The sequence below is a fragment of the Aulonocara sp. 'chitande type north' Nkhata Bay genome, linkage group LG7 (assembly GCF_057382095.1).
Source record: "Aulonocara sp. 'chitande type north' Nkhata Bay isolate Kocher_YH1m ecotype deep benthic linkage group LG7, A_spYH_male_GT1.1, whole genome shotgun sequence".
Lineage (NCBI taxonomy): Eukaryota > Metazoa > Chordata > Actinopteri > Cichliformes > Cichlidae > Aulonocara > Aulonocara sp. 'chitande type north' Nkhata Bay.
In genome coordinates this window covers 25446282-25465223 of record NC_141350.1, presented here as the reverse complement: position 1 = coordinate 25465223, position 18942 = coordinate 25446282, and the positions used below count along the sequence as shown (strand labels likewise).

The window sequence follows — 18942 nt, the reverse complement described above, 5'->3', positions numbered from 1 at the left end:
TGCCAGTTTCTGGAAGACACCTTCTTCAAGCAGTGGTACAGGAAGAAGTCTGCATCCTTCAAGAAAAACATGATTTTCATGCAGGACAATGCTCCATCACACGCGTCCAAGTACTCCACAGCGTGGCTGGCAAGAAAGGGTATAAGAGAAGAAAAACTAATGACATGGCCTCCTTGTTCACCTGATCTGAACCCCATTGAGAACCTGTGGTCCATCATCAAATGTGAGATTTACAAGGAGGGAAAACAGTACACCTCTCTGAACAGTGTCTGGGAGGCTGTGGTTGGTGCTGCACGCAATGTTGATGGTGAACAGATCAAAACACTGACAGAATCCATGGATGGCAGGCTTTTGAGTGTCCTTGCAAAGAAAGGTGGCTATATTGGTCGCTGATTTGTTTTTGTTTTGTTTTTGAATGTCAGAAATGTATATTTGTGAATGTGGAGATGTTATATTGGTTTCACTGGTAAAAATAAATAATTGAAATGGGTATATATTTGTTTTTTGTTAAGTTGCCTAATAATTATGCACAGTAATAGTCACCTGCACACACAGATATTCCCCTAAAACAGCTAAAACTAAAAACAAACTAAAAACTACTTCCAAAAACATTCAGCTTTGATATTAATGAGTTTTTTGGGTTCATTGAGAACATGGTTGTTGTTGTTCAATAATAAAATTATTCCTCAAAAATACAACTTGCCTAATAATTGTGCACTCCCTGTAGGTACCTAATAGGTTTGGGTCATTTTGAAGTATATGCCAGTGTTTTAAAATGATTTCTTTAATGGTTCTGGTTTTTGGTGTAAAAGTTGTGCAAAAGACAAGGTTAGATTTAAGTTTTGGAGATTTCTTAGTTGCTAAATAGAAATCCTTGCTTACTTAATTCACCTTCTCTTCTGCAGATCTTAACCACTCCTCTTTGTATTTTCTTTCTTTAAATTTGTTCAACATTGTTCTTTGCTCTCATTATATTCATCTGGAATTTCACAGATACGTTTGAGTCTAATCAATTGGCTTGAAGTAATGTATTCCAATCAGTGGGTTTAGAATAGAGACAGGTGGATAGAGATTTGTCTTTTTTTGTTACTTTTATGTCCACAAAGTTAATTTCTTCAGTACTGTAATTGAGGATGAAATGTAAGCCTGCAAAATGTCCATTAAGGAATTCTACGAACTGTAGTAATATAGAGACTGGTCCTTTCTGAGCGGTGAAGTTTGCATGTTCTCCCTGTGTTTGCCTGGGTTCTCTCTGGGTACTCTGGCTTCTTCCCAACTAACCCCACTAACAGGCAGTTAGTGGGGTTTGGTTAATTGGTCATTCTAAATTGCCCATAGGTTTGAATGTGAGTAAAATGGTTGTTTGTCTGTCTCTCTGTGTTAGCCCTGCATCAGGTTGGCGACCTATCGGGGATAGGCTCAAACCCTCCCCAAGGACCCTGATAAGGATAAGTGGAAGAGAATAGATGGATGGATTACAATCATCACATATACCCATTTTATCAAAAAGAAACACAAACATATTTAAGAAATCACAAGTACTAATTGTTTATTTAGTTACATGAAGTGCTTTCAAATGTCTGTTTCTGTTTCTGTTGTCTTTGATCATTCATATAGTTGTTATCAGTGTTGAGTAAGTTACTTTAAATTAGTAACTTAGTTACATTACTAGTTACTTCTATCAAAAGTAACTCAGTTACTTCAAGTTACTCGTTACTTTCAACGTAACTAGTTACTAGGGAAAGTAACTTTGGTTTTAGTCAGAATTCTCTTGTTAATGTGTTTCTTCCATAACTTTGCCAGTCTTCTAGCTTGCTTACTTGCCACAAGTGCACTGTGCCACCTACCAATAGAAAAACAAAGTGCATATTTCCACGAGAGAAATCCCACGCCTGGACCGTCATTGACTGCTGCCATGATTCTAGCCTACGTCACAGCGTCATGTGCGCTTTTTACATCCAACACAAAAACTGCAGTCGTGGTGCTTTCGATTGTAGTCAGAACTCGGAAATTCTGCCTTCCGAATAGGAAGATGTAGGCAACACCAGACTGCAGATGAGCTGCATACAGGGCTGGACTGGGACTATAATCGTTCCAGGCATTTTGACTAGAGACCGGCCCGCCATTATGGGAAAAATCATAAAGCCTTTGAATGAAAATAAACACTGTTGTGACAGTGATGTTCCCTGTTTTGATGGTATATATGTAACAATCTATCAATCGTTTGTTGTAAGATTCAGATAATTATTTTTTAAAAGTGAGACATTTTAAATGAGAATAAGAAAGAAAAGTATTTTTTTGTGCCCTCCTTTCCCTGTTAATGCCCTACTTGGCCCCCTGGCAAAAGCTTTGCTAGACCCGCCCCTGCACAATTACCAGCTGTCAGCTACGTAAAAAAAGATCCTGGTGTTATTTGTCTCTCAGAAACAGTTCATAACTTCCCTTCAACTCATTCATGTCAGCTAAAAGATAAACCTGTTTATAATATAAACCAGATAAACCACTCAGACCAGCGGCCGCCTCGGGTCTCTCCTCCTGCCTCTCCTTTCCCTCATCCACCTGCCATTCTCCACCACTTGCTAATGTTACTGAATCTGTGGAAGCTCCGCGATAGCCACCACACGAAGTAACGAATAACGAGCCTATCTAAATCCCAGTAACGACTAACGTGTTCCTGATTTTTGCATAATAACTAGTTACCGTGCTCGTTACCACAATAATAACGTAGTTACTGTAACGCGTTACTTAATAACGCGTTAGTCCCTACACTGGTTGTTATGGAGATAATATTCAGTTGCACATGTCATTTTGTATATTTAAATTTACATGATCTGTCCTTTAGATCTGATTAACTTGATGGCAGCCAATTATCATGCATTAAATATGCAAAAAACAAAAAGGGCTTTTTTTGTGTGTGTACCTAATAATTTCCTCTGAATGGTGACTGAGAATCTTAGATCCATCACATCTCAGCCACCTGGAATTAGTGTTCCTTCTGATCAGATGTTCAGTTGTTATAAACATGTTGGTTGTTTTGTACCATCCAGTTTCTATCATCTGCTGAAGAGTGTCCATTTTACAGCTTTCACAGTTCAGTTGTTATAAATGACTATTCCTTTGCCCCACCAAATCCCTGGATCACCTAAAAATGACCCCACATGCCCCTGCAAGCCTTCTCACAAGGCTTCTTTACACTGGCCTTCTATAAATTTTAGGGATCAGTTTAAGATTTTGGTGATCACTTTTCTGTAAGCGGTCTATGCAGTTTTAATACTATTTTTCATTGAGTTTAAATAATTCGAGAACAGCTTCACAGCCTCTCTCAGAGGCCACTCTGTCCTTCAGCTGCTTTTGTATTCATTCTGTCATTCTGTGGTTGGGGCTGTTTGAAATACTGGCTGCTGGGGTGAAAAGCCTGTCAGACTGAAACATGGCAGAGTGTCAGAAGTGGTTGGGAGCTCAGAGGTTCTGAAGCAGCATGCAGTGTTTGCTGTCAGCAACGCCTCGATGAAACATGAATAAAGGCGCAGTGCTGTTGTTTCTATCAGCTCGGAGTCATTGCTGCTGTCCGTCACAGAAGTAATCACTCAGGAGGATTAATGTCTTTGTGACAAGGCATACTTTCTCCTCTTCAAAACACACAGGATCCTTTAAGTGCAGGAAAATGGCATTATCGAAACAATAGATGAAAACATCAAATGAGCAACAAAAAGTGTCAGTATGCAAACAAATTACCCCCCTAGTGTAGAGAAGGCTTGCTGTATTACTTCAACTTTGTTAGATAAAAAAAACTACAACATGCTTTCTCCTAAAGTCTTTTAATGGCAGGAGCTCACCCCTCAGTTTACATATAAGTCACAAGTCCACTTGTTTCTGTTTTTTTTTTGTTTGGTTTTTTTATTCCAAATGTATGGTTCATTACCAGAGTGCAAACTCAGAGTGTCACACTCAAGAGTGAGTCACCACATACAATAATATTGACATTAAGAGTGAAGCTGAGGGCTTGCACTTAAAACACAACAGTATATACTAATAAAACAGGAAATTCGAGAAAAAAAACCCCACACCATGTGTCTCTAATACAAGCCTGTCTTTAAATGGAGTTGTGACTTTCTGTACATGAGGTTCATACGGGGCTGGTTATTATTTGAGGACAGACACTAATCAAAAGATGCAATGCTAAAACTCTGTGCTGATGAAACACATACAAAGAAAACAGTTTCATAAAAGTGAGTCTAACAGTAACATGATCTTTCCTAACACTAACACTGCACACAACTTTGTGCTGAGACTACACTTTTGATGAAGTTCAGGTGTGCACACAGGTGTACACACAAGTGTTCACACAGGTGTGCACACAGGTGCTCACACACACACACTAAATTGGGCTGCTGTTGCCTCTAAAAATATCTTGCATTATTAGTACTCTGTGCTGCTCAGTAACATTGTCATTGTTATTTATGCTGGTCGTTGCCGTGGTTTCTCTGCTGTTTTTTCCCCTCAACAGGTGTTGAGAAAAAAAAAAGTTTCTCTGTGTTTTTCCTCTTCTCCTCTATTTTTCTCTCACTGTCTTTCTCTTAACTTTCTCCCCCAACTTCACTTTCTTTCATTTATTTCCTTTTCTGTTTCCTGGGTTGTAATAATCCAAAACAAAAACTCCTAATAAAGTTCTAATAAAATATGACCATCAAGTGGACCATTATAGTCAATGCCACTATGCTCCACTTGTGAAAGTAAATCTGTTTGGCGTTTTTTGGCCTTCAGACAACAATTCTGATTGCTACACTGGTGGACAGGCCAGGGGGGGGAAATGAAGTTCATAATTACATATGACAGCCTGCATTAATAGCACTCCAGCTATCTCTCTGGTGTGACCTCCCGCTTCTGTTAACCTCAAGGCAGCATGGAAACTGATCACTGCCTGAGAGTTACCATGATAGTAGTTATGACACTTCTCCCTCTTTCTCCTCTCTGTATAAAATCAGGTCTGTAAGATTTGTCAAATCACTGATTTACTTTCCGGTTCCAAAAGGCCAAAGTTAATCTTGGGGAGATGACATTTCTCCATCGCTTTGTTTGCTCTCATACCAACAAATGACACTAATACAGTTAGAAAGTAAGAAAAACTGCTGTCTGTCCGGACTTTCTTTCTGACCTCAGGAATTTTTTCCATCAACCTAATTCATTATGTTTTCTTGGTCTCAGGGATTTCTCTGGTTTTTGAATTTGATATTTTAATTTTGATATTATTCCAGTCATGTTAAACTTCAGGTCTGATTTTTAAAAAATCCTGCTCATTTAATTATCATTGCAATCATTAGTTTTAGTTGAATTTTGATTGTGAATTGTGATTTTGAATTTAAGTTCCTGTTTGTTAATTTCTCCACTGGAAAAACTCTGTTCAAGTTTTACTTTAAAAGTGGACAAGAAAAATAACCTTTTTGTCAAGACATTTCACTGTAAGAGGCACAGTTGTAGCTGAACTTAACAGGACTAAAGCTGACATTCAGCATCATCCTTTGTTTTACAGCAGTACACTTTCTGTGCAGACTACGTGCCAGTGGGTCCTTCCTCTGATCTCTGCTGTTTCTCTCTGCAGTGAAACACTTGTATGATTTTTACTCCACTGTTTGGCCAAACGAATCGCTTTAAACTCGGCTGTAGCAGAAAAGCTCAGATTACAGGAAAATAATAACAGTTACAGGACATTGTTTTTTCCACTTGTATTGCTGTTTCCTTACCAGTGGGAGCTGACACACAATCTATTCATGGAGATGACAAAAGATAAACTGACACCCAGTGGATATGACCTTTTATTATCTATTGTCTTTTTTTCAATTTCCCTGCAAATTGAATTGTTTACCGTAAGAGGGAAGAAAGAAGAATAATGATGAGGGTGAAACTGATTTTGACGTGATAAAGCAGCTGTCTGCTGGCCCTCTGATGACAGTTAATGAGTCTATTATTGTGCACCAGGAAACAAATTCAGAATCCAGCAACGGGTGAGATGGAAGTCTCTAAAGCAGCTTGTTCTCAGACGGCAAACTAGCAAACTATCAAAGAAGTCAGAGGTTGTGTTTAACATGACGTAGAGCAACTTTTGGAGAGGAAGTATTAAAACAAATCTACAGAGACACCAAACTGTTAACTATTTGTTTGTTTGTTTTTTACTTCTTTTTCCTGCCTCCTGTCTTTCTTTGTCTTTTCTTTCCCCTTTCTTCAGTGTAATGCGTGGTTAGCATTACTGTGGAAATTTACAATTACTTTCATTGTGGGTATTTTGTATGTTTTTTTTTATTTCCTGGATTTATGATTGCTTTCACTGCCCATATTAGTTTCACCAGTGTTCTATCACTCAATGACCTCTCTGTGTATTTATTGTGGCCTTTACTGTAGATTGTATGTTTGATGCTTGATATTTGCCACTGTGGCATCAAATATCCATTAAGCTAATCCATCCACACAAGCTAATAAAGATTTCTAGCAAAATGCATTCATAAACTGTGCAGAACAATGCACAGACACAGAAATCTGCTTATGTGTTCAAGGTAACAGAAGGAATGTCTGTTATTATTGTTATTATTTCCAATTTTAATTAATGACACATTTAATTGATACCTTTGTTGCATCTATTAGGTAGACCATGTAAGTATATTATTAAAGTGCAATGTTAAATATCAGGGAAAACTTTGATTTATAAATATGAAATGTAAAAAGATAAAATGAAATGCATAACTGAAATAATTACATAATTGAAATACAAAAAATATTACTACAATATTATTATATAATATTATTATTATATAATATTCAGCAATATATTATTATTAAAAATTATTATTTGCTTTTTTTAAATATAGAAGCCCATGGATAGTGACAGCGTCTGCTGTAACAACAATCACAGAAAGCATGTTAGCATATGCTGCACACATGTGACATACAACCAGCCAGCTGCAGAGAAGCTACATGACCTGCGAGAACATGACAGAGTGTTGCATGTGCAAAAGAGTGATGTACCACATAGCGTTGGCATCGTGAACATTGGTATTTCAGAAATAAACCTCTCGTTTTGATTGAGTGATGAGACTTTAACCACCCACCCTTCAAAAGAAGCTGCCATCGTCAGTCACATTCAGTGTTGCTTCCAAATAGGATTTTTTTTTTAAGGTTTTGAATTGTATATTACCCTTTCTTAAACCCTGGAGTCCGACTCCTCTATTTTGCACAGGAACATATAGTTTAACTTTTTTAAAACGAATGTTTTCAGTTGAGCTCGTGTTTCTGCTGAAGACACTTTTATTTTGGAAATCAAAGCTTGTCAGTGTTTTGTGCACACACGGCAACAGATCCTATCTTGTCTAGCTGAGCCAAGGGGGTTTTGGCTTTTTTTTGTCACACTTCCATGCTTACCGCTGAATCACTCGCTGATGTGCCTCCTCCAGACCCATTTATTCAAATCCAATTACACTCTCTGGAGCTTTTCGCTTTCTTAATTTTTGTTGTGTGTTTTTTTTCCTCAGCTGATGATTCCCTCTTTCATTCAGTTGCTGTGTTCATAATTCCCATGAATATATGCTCAACTTAATGGAGCATTGAAAATTAATTTGGGCTCTGAAGGTTCCTTAGTTAAGCTTTCAACACCGCAGGCACAACAGCGTGTCTGCTGCATAACAGGTTTGTTTCCAGGATCTAAACGAGCTTTATGAGCAGGCAGATAAAAGGAAGGAAACACAAAGTAAACAGACAGCATAAGGAAATTAAACTTGATCTGCGGTTTGTCTTCATTAAAGTGTTTCACACTGTGATGATCAATGAAAAAGAGACAACCAAAACAACGTTCTACAACTGATCTTTTATACTGTGCTTTTTTTACCTTGTGTTTTGATGTCATGTAAACTGGCAGACCGTTTTACAAAAACGACTCTGCAGAATCATTGCAAACGTGCAGCTGCTCACTTGACTCTGTTTGAGCTATGACTGATGAATTTCAATGAGCAGCTGCTGGACTTTATGATTTTCCTCTCTTTGCAGCAGCACTGATTATCTGAAACATCTGCATATGATGAAGAAACTCGGAAGCAGCTGCTGAATAAAAACAAACAAGCAAGTTTCTGCTTCATGGAGAGCAGAGGGGATTTTATTGTTTTCCTGTCATACATCAGAGACTGAGGAGAACTTTAAATGTGCCAGTGTTATGTTGCATCTGGCTGCCTCAGAAATGCATATTCTACCTGAAATAAAAACAGTAACATCTATGAAACATGACTAATTCCAGGTATCACCCACAGTGTGAAAGAAGTCTGGTATCAGATCAGAAATGTCAAAAATCACTTTCACAAAGAGCCAGAGTGGAATTGTCACATCAAGGACAGTTTCTTTTCGAGGCTTGTACTATGAATCAAGCTCAACATACCGAGGCCAGCTTTCTGTTACGTGAACAGCAGCGATCACATGACTCTGGCTCAACTTGGGTTTCCTTTGTGCATTCACATTAAAGAGGTGGTGTTGTAGTATCTGACCAACCACAATTATTGATAAGTGTACTGGCAACAAAGTGGCTGATTTTTCAACACAAAATAAAACTAGATGAAACGCACAATAACTGAAAACAACACAACAGTGTGTGAGAGAAGAAAAGCACTGTAGTATTAAATGTGTGTGCTTTAAGCACATGGATCAGTAAAACTGGAAATGAGATGCTATAGTAAAATGGCCTGTATTTAGTATAGTATAGTAATACACATTAGCCTATTTTAAGTCATAAAGGAAAACTAGCAAAAATGCTGACTTCTGTGAGTTACTACTCACAGCTTTGTCATTTATATACAAAGAATTATAATGGATTATAAACAAGTAGTTCATTCTCTTCCACCTTTCCTTTTCATGGTCGTGGAGAGGAGTGGAGTTGGGGGGGGGGCTATCCCAGCTGTCTTAGGGCGTGAGGCAGGGTACACCCTGGACAGGTCACCAGTCTGTCGCAGGGCAGTAGAACCATAAGACTGTTTTAAATGAATAAAGTTGCATATAGAAATATATATTCAATACATCACACAGAATGGGAAATAGACTTTTGACTCTATTAAAAAATGTAAACCTTCCAACTCTCACGGTTCTTCCAGGAATGGAGGTACAACTTTCTAGAGAACTGATCAGCTGATTTCTAATCTGAAACAAGTTTGCTGCAAGTTAAGGTTACCATGGCAATGGACCCCTGTAAAAAGAAATACTGAAAACTTAGAGATGGACGATCCGATATTACGTATCGGTATCGGTCTGATACTGACCTAAATTACTGGATCGGAGAAATAAAAAATGTAATCCGATCCATTAAATATCAAAAAAGCACCTCACAAAACTTGTGACACGGCATAACTCTGCTCATAACCGTAGCACGTCGGAGCAGTATGCCTCACGTGATAGAGCGGCTTTCATCTGAGGAAGTTATCCCAGAGAGAAGTAAAGCAAGTGTGTAAGTTCATCTCTGAATGTTTGTAAAGCATTCCCACGTTAAGCTTAACAACCGATATATGGAGCGACTGCCTCTCTCTCCCTCCCCTTCCTGCTGCTACTTCAATCGGGAAACTGCTTAATGATCAGCTGATCAGCTTTTCTGTTGCGAGTCCGTCTCTCTTCTTTGTTTTTGGCCCACTTTGCACCAGAAAGAGGAAACCAGCTGCTGAACAACAGCAGCACGTTTAAGCTTGATAAGCTGTTGTTAGAATTTAATGCCGATAGGGCATTAACAGGGAAAAGGGGGCACAAAGACATACTTTTCTTTCTTATTCTCATTTAAAATGTCTAGCTTTTAATAAATAATTATCTGAATCTTACACCCAAAGTTTTAATCTGATGTAAAATGTATAGAAGTCCATTACTCTATATAGTAACTGTTAAGTCTAATATACCCTACACACAAGGCTGGACTGGGACAAAAAATCGGCCCGGGCATTTTGACTAGAGACCGGCCCACCAGGATAAAGATTTAAAATGTGACGTCATTCAGGGGTAAAACCGCAAAAGATTCTGGGAACTTGTGGCAAGAGGTACTAGCGCACGCAGGCTTTCAATTGAACTCAGTTACACAGCAATAAAAAGAAACCCAAAAAAATGGCAAGAAGCTGTTGTATTATTAACTGCAATAGCCGGTCGCATGACAGCCACGGGAAGCCGACGGGCAAAGAGATCGTTTTTTTTATCAGATTACGTCGTTGAAGAGAAATTTTTTAAGCCATGTTTCCGAAGTAAGAGCCGACGGATGGTCTGGATATACCAAATTCTGAGACGTTTAATAATAATAATAAACGTCTCAGAACACTCCAGCTCACATGTTCGTCTGCTCCAAGCATTCCCACAAAGGTCAGAGTTTTGTAGTAGTTAATGCGTCATTTTCATAACATAATTAGTGACATAGGTTAAAAGCAAGTCTGGCGCTGAACAGAAATTGTCGCGCTATGCTCCTTTATTTATTGTGCATAAATAGTGAATTGTCCTGACACAATATTGCGTTTCGCTTCTGTTATTACCATGGTACATTGACAAAAACATATACTTTTATTCACAGGGTAAAACAGGTTTTTGTATCACTAATTGTCCAGTACGATTACAACATACAATATTATTGTCACTGCTACATTTCTGTAATGCTACCAGAAATTATTTCCACTACTAATTAATTACCGTTGAGCTCAAAGGTTATATTAATAAACGGTTAACGAATGTGTATTTATGACGACGATTTGTGAGACTGGTAAACTTAACCTTTGTTCGTACAATGGTCTTTCATTCTACACGGTGCATTTCAAGGTCCTGTACCCATCCGTCGGTAAACTGTACCTGGGCTTGTTGCAGTGACCTGAAGTTACTAAACTTCATGAGTGTATGTGTTGTGATGATTTCTGATATGAGGTTCAGTTCTACAGTGGTGATCGCAGGGTGTGCACAGGTCAAGTGCCACTATGACCCTCCAGAAAATAACGAGGACAGGGGATGATCGTTCAGCTCTTTAATGGCAGATTTAGCGTGGGTGTGGGTATGTGTGTGTGTGTGGTTCTACAAACAGAATGGAAAATAGAATACAAATTACAATCAAATTATAGACAACAATAATCACCATATAACATATTACAGCCACATACTTGTCTTATAGGCCCTAATACTAAGCTGGCGGCTTTTACTTATAGTCTGAACCATATTTGACAACAAAGAAAATAAACATCTTCCCATCACTTAACTCTTGTGCCCCACTCACTTATGATGCCAACTAAAGAAGGCAATACACATAACAAATCACCAACTTAAACTGAACTCAGTTTGGCCTAGGCGAACTTAGCTTAGCTTAGCCTGCTTAGCTTAGCGATAACTTAGCTGATAGAAAATGTACAAACAGAGGACGTCCAGAGCAAGAAAACATACAGGCTATCCTTCTTACACAAGAAATATCCTGTAACTCACCAATCTTATGGACGCACACTCTCATTGAACCCACATAAACTGCTCTCGAGCATAACTTGTGATTCACACTGCCTTCATGAACACCATTTTCCATCCCAGTCAAACATTACTCACAAAACGGCCGCGCCCTCTAGTGGCGAGGCAGAAAACTGCATCACAGTTCTGCCTTCAGAACAGTATGCACTCACTCCAAGAACCGTATAATTATAAATATGAGCGTGGTGAAAGTTGGGCAGCACGCTGACGTCTTTTGTCCACTCTGTGTGCTTGTAAGGGTCTGACCCTTTCACTCATTTGATTTTTCCTCGTATCTTTTCTTTGTCTTTTCGTCGAGTCTGTCTTTGTACGGACCGGCATTGTTCTCCTTTTGTTTTGTACATTCCTTTTTTGTGCGCCAAAGAAAAAACAAGAAGGTATTGGAACCGGAGAATGAACGTTTTGCGGTGCTGCAAACGCTTGCATTTGATGCGGTACTTGGATTGTTTTGCCACGAGTTCCCGGCATGCAATGCGCGAAAATCACGTGATTGCTAAACAAGGGGGAGGGTGCATCCGGCCTCCTCTGCTGTAATTGGTCCAGCCCAGAGTCAATCATGACCAATTGGCCAATCCAACACCTTTCATACCTTTTATACCCTTCCTAAAAAAAAAAAAAAAAATCCATCGGCCCATAAAAACAAAAAATTGCCAGCGGCCCACCGGGCAAATGCCCGGTGGGCCCGATGGCCAGTCCAGCTATGCAAGTTAGTACTTTTTCCTTTGGGAAAGTACCATCGGTAAATTCTGCAATTCTGTTGAAGAAAGATGTTGAATCTATTTAATTATTCTTGAAAAATAATTTATTTCTCTGCATTTTTTTTCACCCTGCATCAAATTAAAGTTGATTACATAGATTAAGCATCATGAGGTGGAGGGTGGGGGGTGGCTCCCTATTTTTTATTTTTTTTTGCTGGGAGTTTGCAACCCTATTAGTTAGGTTGCTTAATATTTCTCTAAGTACTCTTTAAAATACCAGAATAGGGAGGATGGAGTGGGTTTAAGTTTATTAGATTGATCAGTGTTGCTCAACTATGAAATACTTTGGGTGCAGTGTGTTTTTTACATACAGGTATAACAGAATAGCTTTAGTGTTGTTGTTTATTTAAACTTGAGTATGAACTTATACAAAATGCAGCACGATATTAAAAAAACAGTTTTATTGATTAAAAACACTATATCGGATTCATATCGGTATCGGCAGATATCCAAATTTATGATATCGGTATCAGTATCGGACATAAAAAAGTGGTATCGTGCCATCTCTACTGAAAACCCAGGGTTAAGCTTGAACTTAACTTCATAAGGAAAAGTCCTGCTTCATAGTACAGTCATCAGGTCTGCCTAAATCCCTGAATCACACACAACTAAAAGAAAATCTTTAATCAAAACAAGCTAACTACCATGCAGCTAGTGCAAAATCATGAAAAGGACATTTTTCAGGCCTTTGCATTTTATTACATAAAATACATCCGGGTGTAAAAGCAATACAACAAATTGTTAAAATTTTACCCTCAACCTTTGAAATCTTATGTGGTTTTTACATACCACACAGACTAGACTTCTGGTGTGAAATTGGTTCCAAGAAAACATAAAAACCTTGGTAAACTTTTCCCCTTCTCAAAAATAAAGTCTCTTTGCATTTCTTTCCCCTCTTCAAGTTTTTGTCTTTACTGGTGTGTGAATTCAAAACAAAACCCAAATCTCTTACAGTCACAGGCCTCTCGTTACACTCAATAAAACAGTGCTCAGTTTCCCACCTCTCTTGGGAAATTTGCCGTTTAACAGTCATCCCACAAACCATAAGGTCTCCTCAGCACACACTCAGATGTACACTACAGTGTTAATTTCCTCAGTCACACCATAAAGACTGTGTGCTCAGCTATAACTGCTCAGCACACCAAACTGCACACAAATCATAACTGAGCTCTTCTTTATTAAGCTGGCTGTAACCTCTCAGTCTGTGTGCAAGAGAGCCTCAAGGTCCCAGCAGGCTACCGCATAACAAGAGAGAGGTGGGATTAGTGAATGTACAACACCTGTGCCGATCAGCCCTCCCTCAGACCGCTCCCTGAGCAAAAACCACAACCTGCCACTATAATCTGCCTTTATGATTAACTTTGTTTTTTGTTTTGTTTTGTTTTTGCTGTTTTTTGTAGCTTAGGGTTGGAGGCGAGTCTGTTTTAATCTGGCATGTCCGTGGGGTGGGCATCATTTTGCAGACAACAGTTAGCAACAATAGTTATCTCAACACACTTTGTGGTAGAAAAACAATATTAAACAGAGACAAGACTAAATTAACAATCTCCTATGAAGGCACTTGGTGATGGTGGTAAGAAAGAACTGCCTTGTAAGAGGAAGAGGACACCAGAGGATTGCATAGGGTAAACACAATAACAAACAGGACATAACACAAATTACAAGCAAGAGTAGATCAAATTTAATGGTGTGCAATAGTAGCACAAAAGGGGGAAGTGGTCAAGCCCAGTGCATTATGGGAAATCACCCAGTCTCTTGAGCCTACAATAATAACAACTTAAGCTGTGAACCTAATCCCAGCACTATCACCGCCAATGACAAAATATTCCAAAACAGTTCTCTGGAAGAGAAAGTCATAAAGGTAGAAAGAGTGTCTGCCTGGTTTCACAGGATAAGGGGCTTGAGCTCAACGTGGGCATGAAATGCTTGTACTGTCCATAATTTAAAACATAAATGTATTACAGTTTTCACACTGTATGGTCTAAAAAGTGGGCTCAGTTTTGTTGTGTCCTGGCAATAGCAATTACAAAAACCAAGGAAAGACTGTTAGCTTTTACTCCATGCCTCAAAAGTGGCAAGTGGTTCTTCAACACTGGCTAGCTGGAAAAGTGACCTGATGGATGTTAAGACCTACAGTAGCTAAAGATGAGGCCCTGAGAAAAGTCATTAGACCTACCAAGACACTAACTAATGCTACCCTCACTGTACTTTTATTATCGTTGGAATCTTTTTCAGTTCACTCCACAAGTAAACAAAAAATAAGTTCACTTCAATAACTGCAGATTTTATGTGCAGTATTAACCAAAGATGAGAGAACTGAATATGTTCTCACTGTATTCTTGGCTGATGCAAATTGTTATAATATCAGTTCCAGTTTTTGATATTACAGCTGATGATGTCGTTGAGTGTTAATGCAGCTTAACAAAACACTGATTATAATACATCCAGATGTTTCTCTCTGTTTTTCTGCAGGTGAACATGATGCAGCATGACTGTTAGTATGTTAAAATATAAACTTTCTCCTGCAGATTTTCCTCTGCAGAAGCTGCTGATGAAGACTTTTGCAATCATATTTATGGAAAGCCTACAACAACATGGAGGCTGCACTAGGCTGTAGCAAAGACACTGTGCTGGCACAAACTGTATTAAAGATGCATTTTTTAGGCTACATCGACAAAATGTTTGCTCATCAGCTGACCTGTTCACTAGATCTGGCTCCTTGCAACTTTGTCCACTTTTCCAAAATTAAAATTGCTCAACTTACTGGACACGATCCAGCTTACACCATAGAGGCAAAAGACATTGTTTAATTTTTACTGGCCCTTTCTGATCACAACTTATTAACTCATTTTCACTTTTCATTGGAAACGTTTGAGCTTATTAATGTTACTGCTCTCTTGGTATCCCAAAGGAGGGGCATGTTCAACACTGCAGAACCCCCTGATGAGGTGCTTTTTGCAAACTAGTACTGACAACCACAGAAAAATCAGTGCTGCTAGAGATGGAAGCAGAACAGGTTGATTTTTTTTTTTTTTTGTTCTCTTTAAAGTAAACGCTGTGGTGCTTTTCCACTTGGATCACTGAGCAATTTAGTGAATGCAAAGTACGAGTGGAACTCCAACACTAAGCTGGAGCATTGTGTGTGTGGTGCTTCAGGGACAAGGCTTCGTAAAAATGCTCTGCACTTCCTTCTTTTCTTTACTATCCACCACAGAACAAACCTGAACACTGAAATTTTCACAGTGTTGGCGACATTTCAGCCAGATGAGTCCGGAAGGAAGTTACAAAAAGAATTTCTCTACTACTGCAGTGCTGCTTGTTTTGGCAAGAATCACTCAGCTAAAGATGTAAATAATGCAATGTTTCAAGAATGACAATTATATTTATTATGTTTTACTGGTGACTGGAGTTTGTAAGCAGTACAATTTATTTGTTAGTGCAAACAAAATTAAGACCATTGTCTGTCCTTTCTCTCCCTCTCTATCTATCTATCTATCTATCTTCTTACTATAATGATCATTATGTATGTTTGCATATATGTACACTATTTCTTCCTCAATGTGCAGGCCAATCTCCACAAAACTGTTCGTGAATATTGTCACACATACAGCAATTATTCAAATCTATAAAAAAAAATTTAAATAAAAGATTTATTATAATATTATATTTGTATAAATCATCCCCCTGCAAATGCAACGTTTTATTCTCTGTTTGTATTTTTTTCCACAGGTCACGTTCAACAGACATCGCCTGCACTTAATGTCACGATCACCAACATCTGTATCCGTGACAGAATTTTGTTCTTGTCGCCACTACATATGGAATAAAGACAGAGCGCTGTAATTTCGAGTAATAATAACTAAAGTAACTTAACCTTTTAACTCTTCAGAACTCTTCAATGTCTCTTTTTACACGAGACATTGTATGTTGAGTTCGGCTTTTGAACCAGCTGCTTAAAGTCCTCCTTTACTACTATGTAACTGCATTACTAATTTCCATGCACTATTTTGTTCTTCCTGTCATATTCAGCCTAACGAGAGAGTTTGATGGAGTAATTTATATACTTTTAGGTCACATACCATCAGCTGCTTGTATCATCTCTTCACATGCCGTCATAGCCTGGTTGTACTGTTTCCACCTTTGGCAGGAACAGTTTTCTCGCATATTTTACAAAGCTTTGTGCTTTGTTAGCAATTGCTGATGAAACTCCTGTTTTCCTGACTTTGTCTCCTGTCACGTGTATTATGCAAGTAAACACTTGGCATTGTTATAACATTGTAATATGACACTTTTATGTCACGTAAATACTTCATATTATCACAAATAATATCACGAATAATCTGATATGATATATGACATATACTGATATAGTGACTGCTAATAAGAGATAGATTCTTCCGACTATCTAGACTACAATATCTGAAGATCCGTTTAAAGTGAAAGATCTCAGAGGCTATAGGAGAATAGAAAAGGAACATTATCAAAGATGAAGAATTTGATAAGTAAAGAAAATAAGGGATCCACCAGCAATGACCCTGTTATAAGAAAGTTGCAGGGGTCTCAGAGGATGAGTAGCAGTATCTAAACCACTTCTTAGGTGGGGAAACAAGATCAAATGCTTAAAGTAAACTAAAAAAAATAGATGATGGTAATATGATGGTTAGAGGTTAAATGCAGTCACAGAGCAGATGAATCCAAGACGAAGTTAACAGGAGAAAGAATGACAGCACACAGTGAAACACGGTACAAGGTTACTGAGTCCTCCAGAGGAGCAAATTAACTCTACCCTCATTGTGTGAGTACCACCCCCCTCAGAAAAGATCAATAACTTCATTCTTTTCATTGCAAATAATAAAAAGCATCAGAAAAACATTTGTTTTCCCGATTGTTGTCTTTTAGAGTTGCAAAGAGACTTTTCTAGTTCCTGCTTGAATCTAATCAAATTTTGGTCAAGTTTTAATTTCTAATCATAATTGTAATAAAAGTGTAATGCCCCTGCATTGAGAGAGTGGAGCTTAGCACAAGCCTAAACCCTGTGTACCGGCGGGGTCACATTATGTCATATATTTTCTTAACACAACAGAGATCAGCATACAAATATCAAAACTACTTTTTAACAAGGATTAAAAATAGTCCAGAACATTAGTAAAATAAACACTTTGTATTATTGTGTCTGTTACTGATAAAACCTGCACATCAGTCTAGAAATGAAACACTGCAATAGTAGAGCGACCAGACCAACAAAATAAATGTCACAATTGCTAAGAATGAAGTTTAATAACTTGCCATGACATTCATTAGATTTCCTTGCACGGTCTGTGTACAGAACCGTACAGTCGCTCTGTGTGTGGCACGATGGATAGACAGGTAGAGTGTTTCATCTCTGAGATTGTTTCTGATTGCTTCGGTTTCCTACAGCGAAAAACATCGAAGCTCTGCTGGAGCTCAGACTGCTTCCTGAGCGCCTTATCCCGCCCGGACGTCCCGACCAGGGTCCGTTTCTACTGATGTTGATTCATTTGTTTTACATCTCTGGCCTTAATTTACCATATCATCATCATACCGTAACCATATCACTGCTGCACAAGCGCTGCACAGACGACTAAAACCGCGGGACTGCATGCACAAATGCACTTCCCTGTTAGTGTCTCCGGGTACTGAAACCACAGAGACAGAAACCTTTCAGTACATTTTTTCCCATATTGTATCTGACCTGTTGAAGCACTCTGGCTCCTAAGTTTGACCACAAACATACACAAGCACATATGTATGTAACTATGTAACCAGAAAACAGAAACACTACCTTCCCTCAGGATTTGGCTGTGGAGGAGCAATAGGAGCAGGAAGCAGACCGCGGCGGCAGTCAGAGCCCAGGCCGGCCGAAGGAACTGCATGAGGTGAAGAATGTGTGGGCAAAAAACTCCAAACTGTCCTCAGGCTAGTGCCTCCTCACGACGCCACATCCATCCACATTCGACCAAGAGGAGGACAGAGAGAGGAGACACCTCTCATCTTCGAGATGTGTATTCACAAACGGGCCTGAAGTGACAGATCTTCAGTGGAGGAGATCTGGGATCTGAGATCCACTACACGAGAAATCACAGGGTCCTCACAGAGCTCCCCGGCGGTTTCTGCGGGCAGCAGCAGCTTTTGATGTGGGAAGTCCTCCGCTGCAGAATCACAATCCAATAAGCTTCAAACTAGAAGTTTTCCAGCTTTAACCTGCAACTTACGGCTCGGTGTCCTTTGGATCCATTCACTAACTCGTCCACGTAAAATCCGCCAAAGATTAAACAACAGACACCGGGTCCAAACCGAAGCGCCTCGGGGGGCATACTTTACGCTTCTCCGCGGGGTTTGTGATCCTGGTCGGTGCCTCGGTGCTTGCCTGGCGATAAGTGATGAGCACGGAGAAGGATGAAGAGCAGGTAATGTGTGCAGGTCTGTGTACACCCCCCCCCCCAACCACACACACACACACACACACACACACACACACACACACACACACACACACGCTCTCGCTCTCTCTCTCTCTCAGTCACATACGAGCTGACGTCACACCAGTTACCAGTTACAAAGACCACTATGGAGGAAAATAAAGCGTGCACAGTATTTAAGACAACCAGACTGAGTGAGGCTACTTCATGATGGACAGGAACGGAATCAGAGCGTCCCTGACCTCCGGGGAGGACTC

The 18942-nt window shown here is 39.2% G+C and overlaps 1 protein-coding gene across 2 annotated transcripts in view; it reads right to left on the bottom strand.

Moving 5' to 3' along the window:
* The window catches only part of LOC147325218 (chemokine-like protein TAFA-5), a 50095-nt gene extending 31420 nt beyond the window's left edge, over positions 1 to 18675 (bottom strand). Inside the window, exon 1 of one of the 2 annotated variants that reach the window (XM_086299624.1) lies at positions 18049 to 18675. In XM_086299624.1, coding sequence (XP_086155750.1) covers positions 18049 to 18139 — 91 coding nt within the window. In that variant the 5' untranslated portion in view covers positions 18140 to 18675. Of the gene's footprint in view, positions 1 to 11451; positions 12112 to 18048 lie in introns of those variants that run through there. The other variant, XM_086299625.1, reaches the window with a different exon arrangement.
* Between the last annotated feature and the right edge of the window lie 267 nt (positions 18676 to 18942).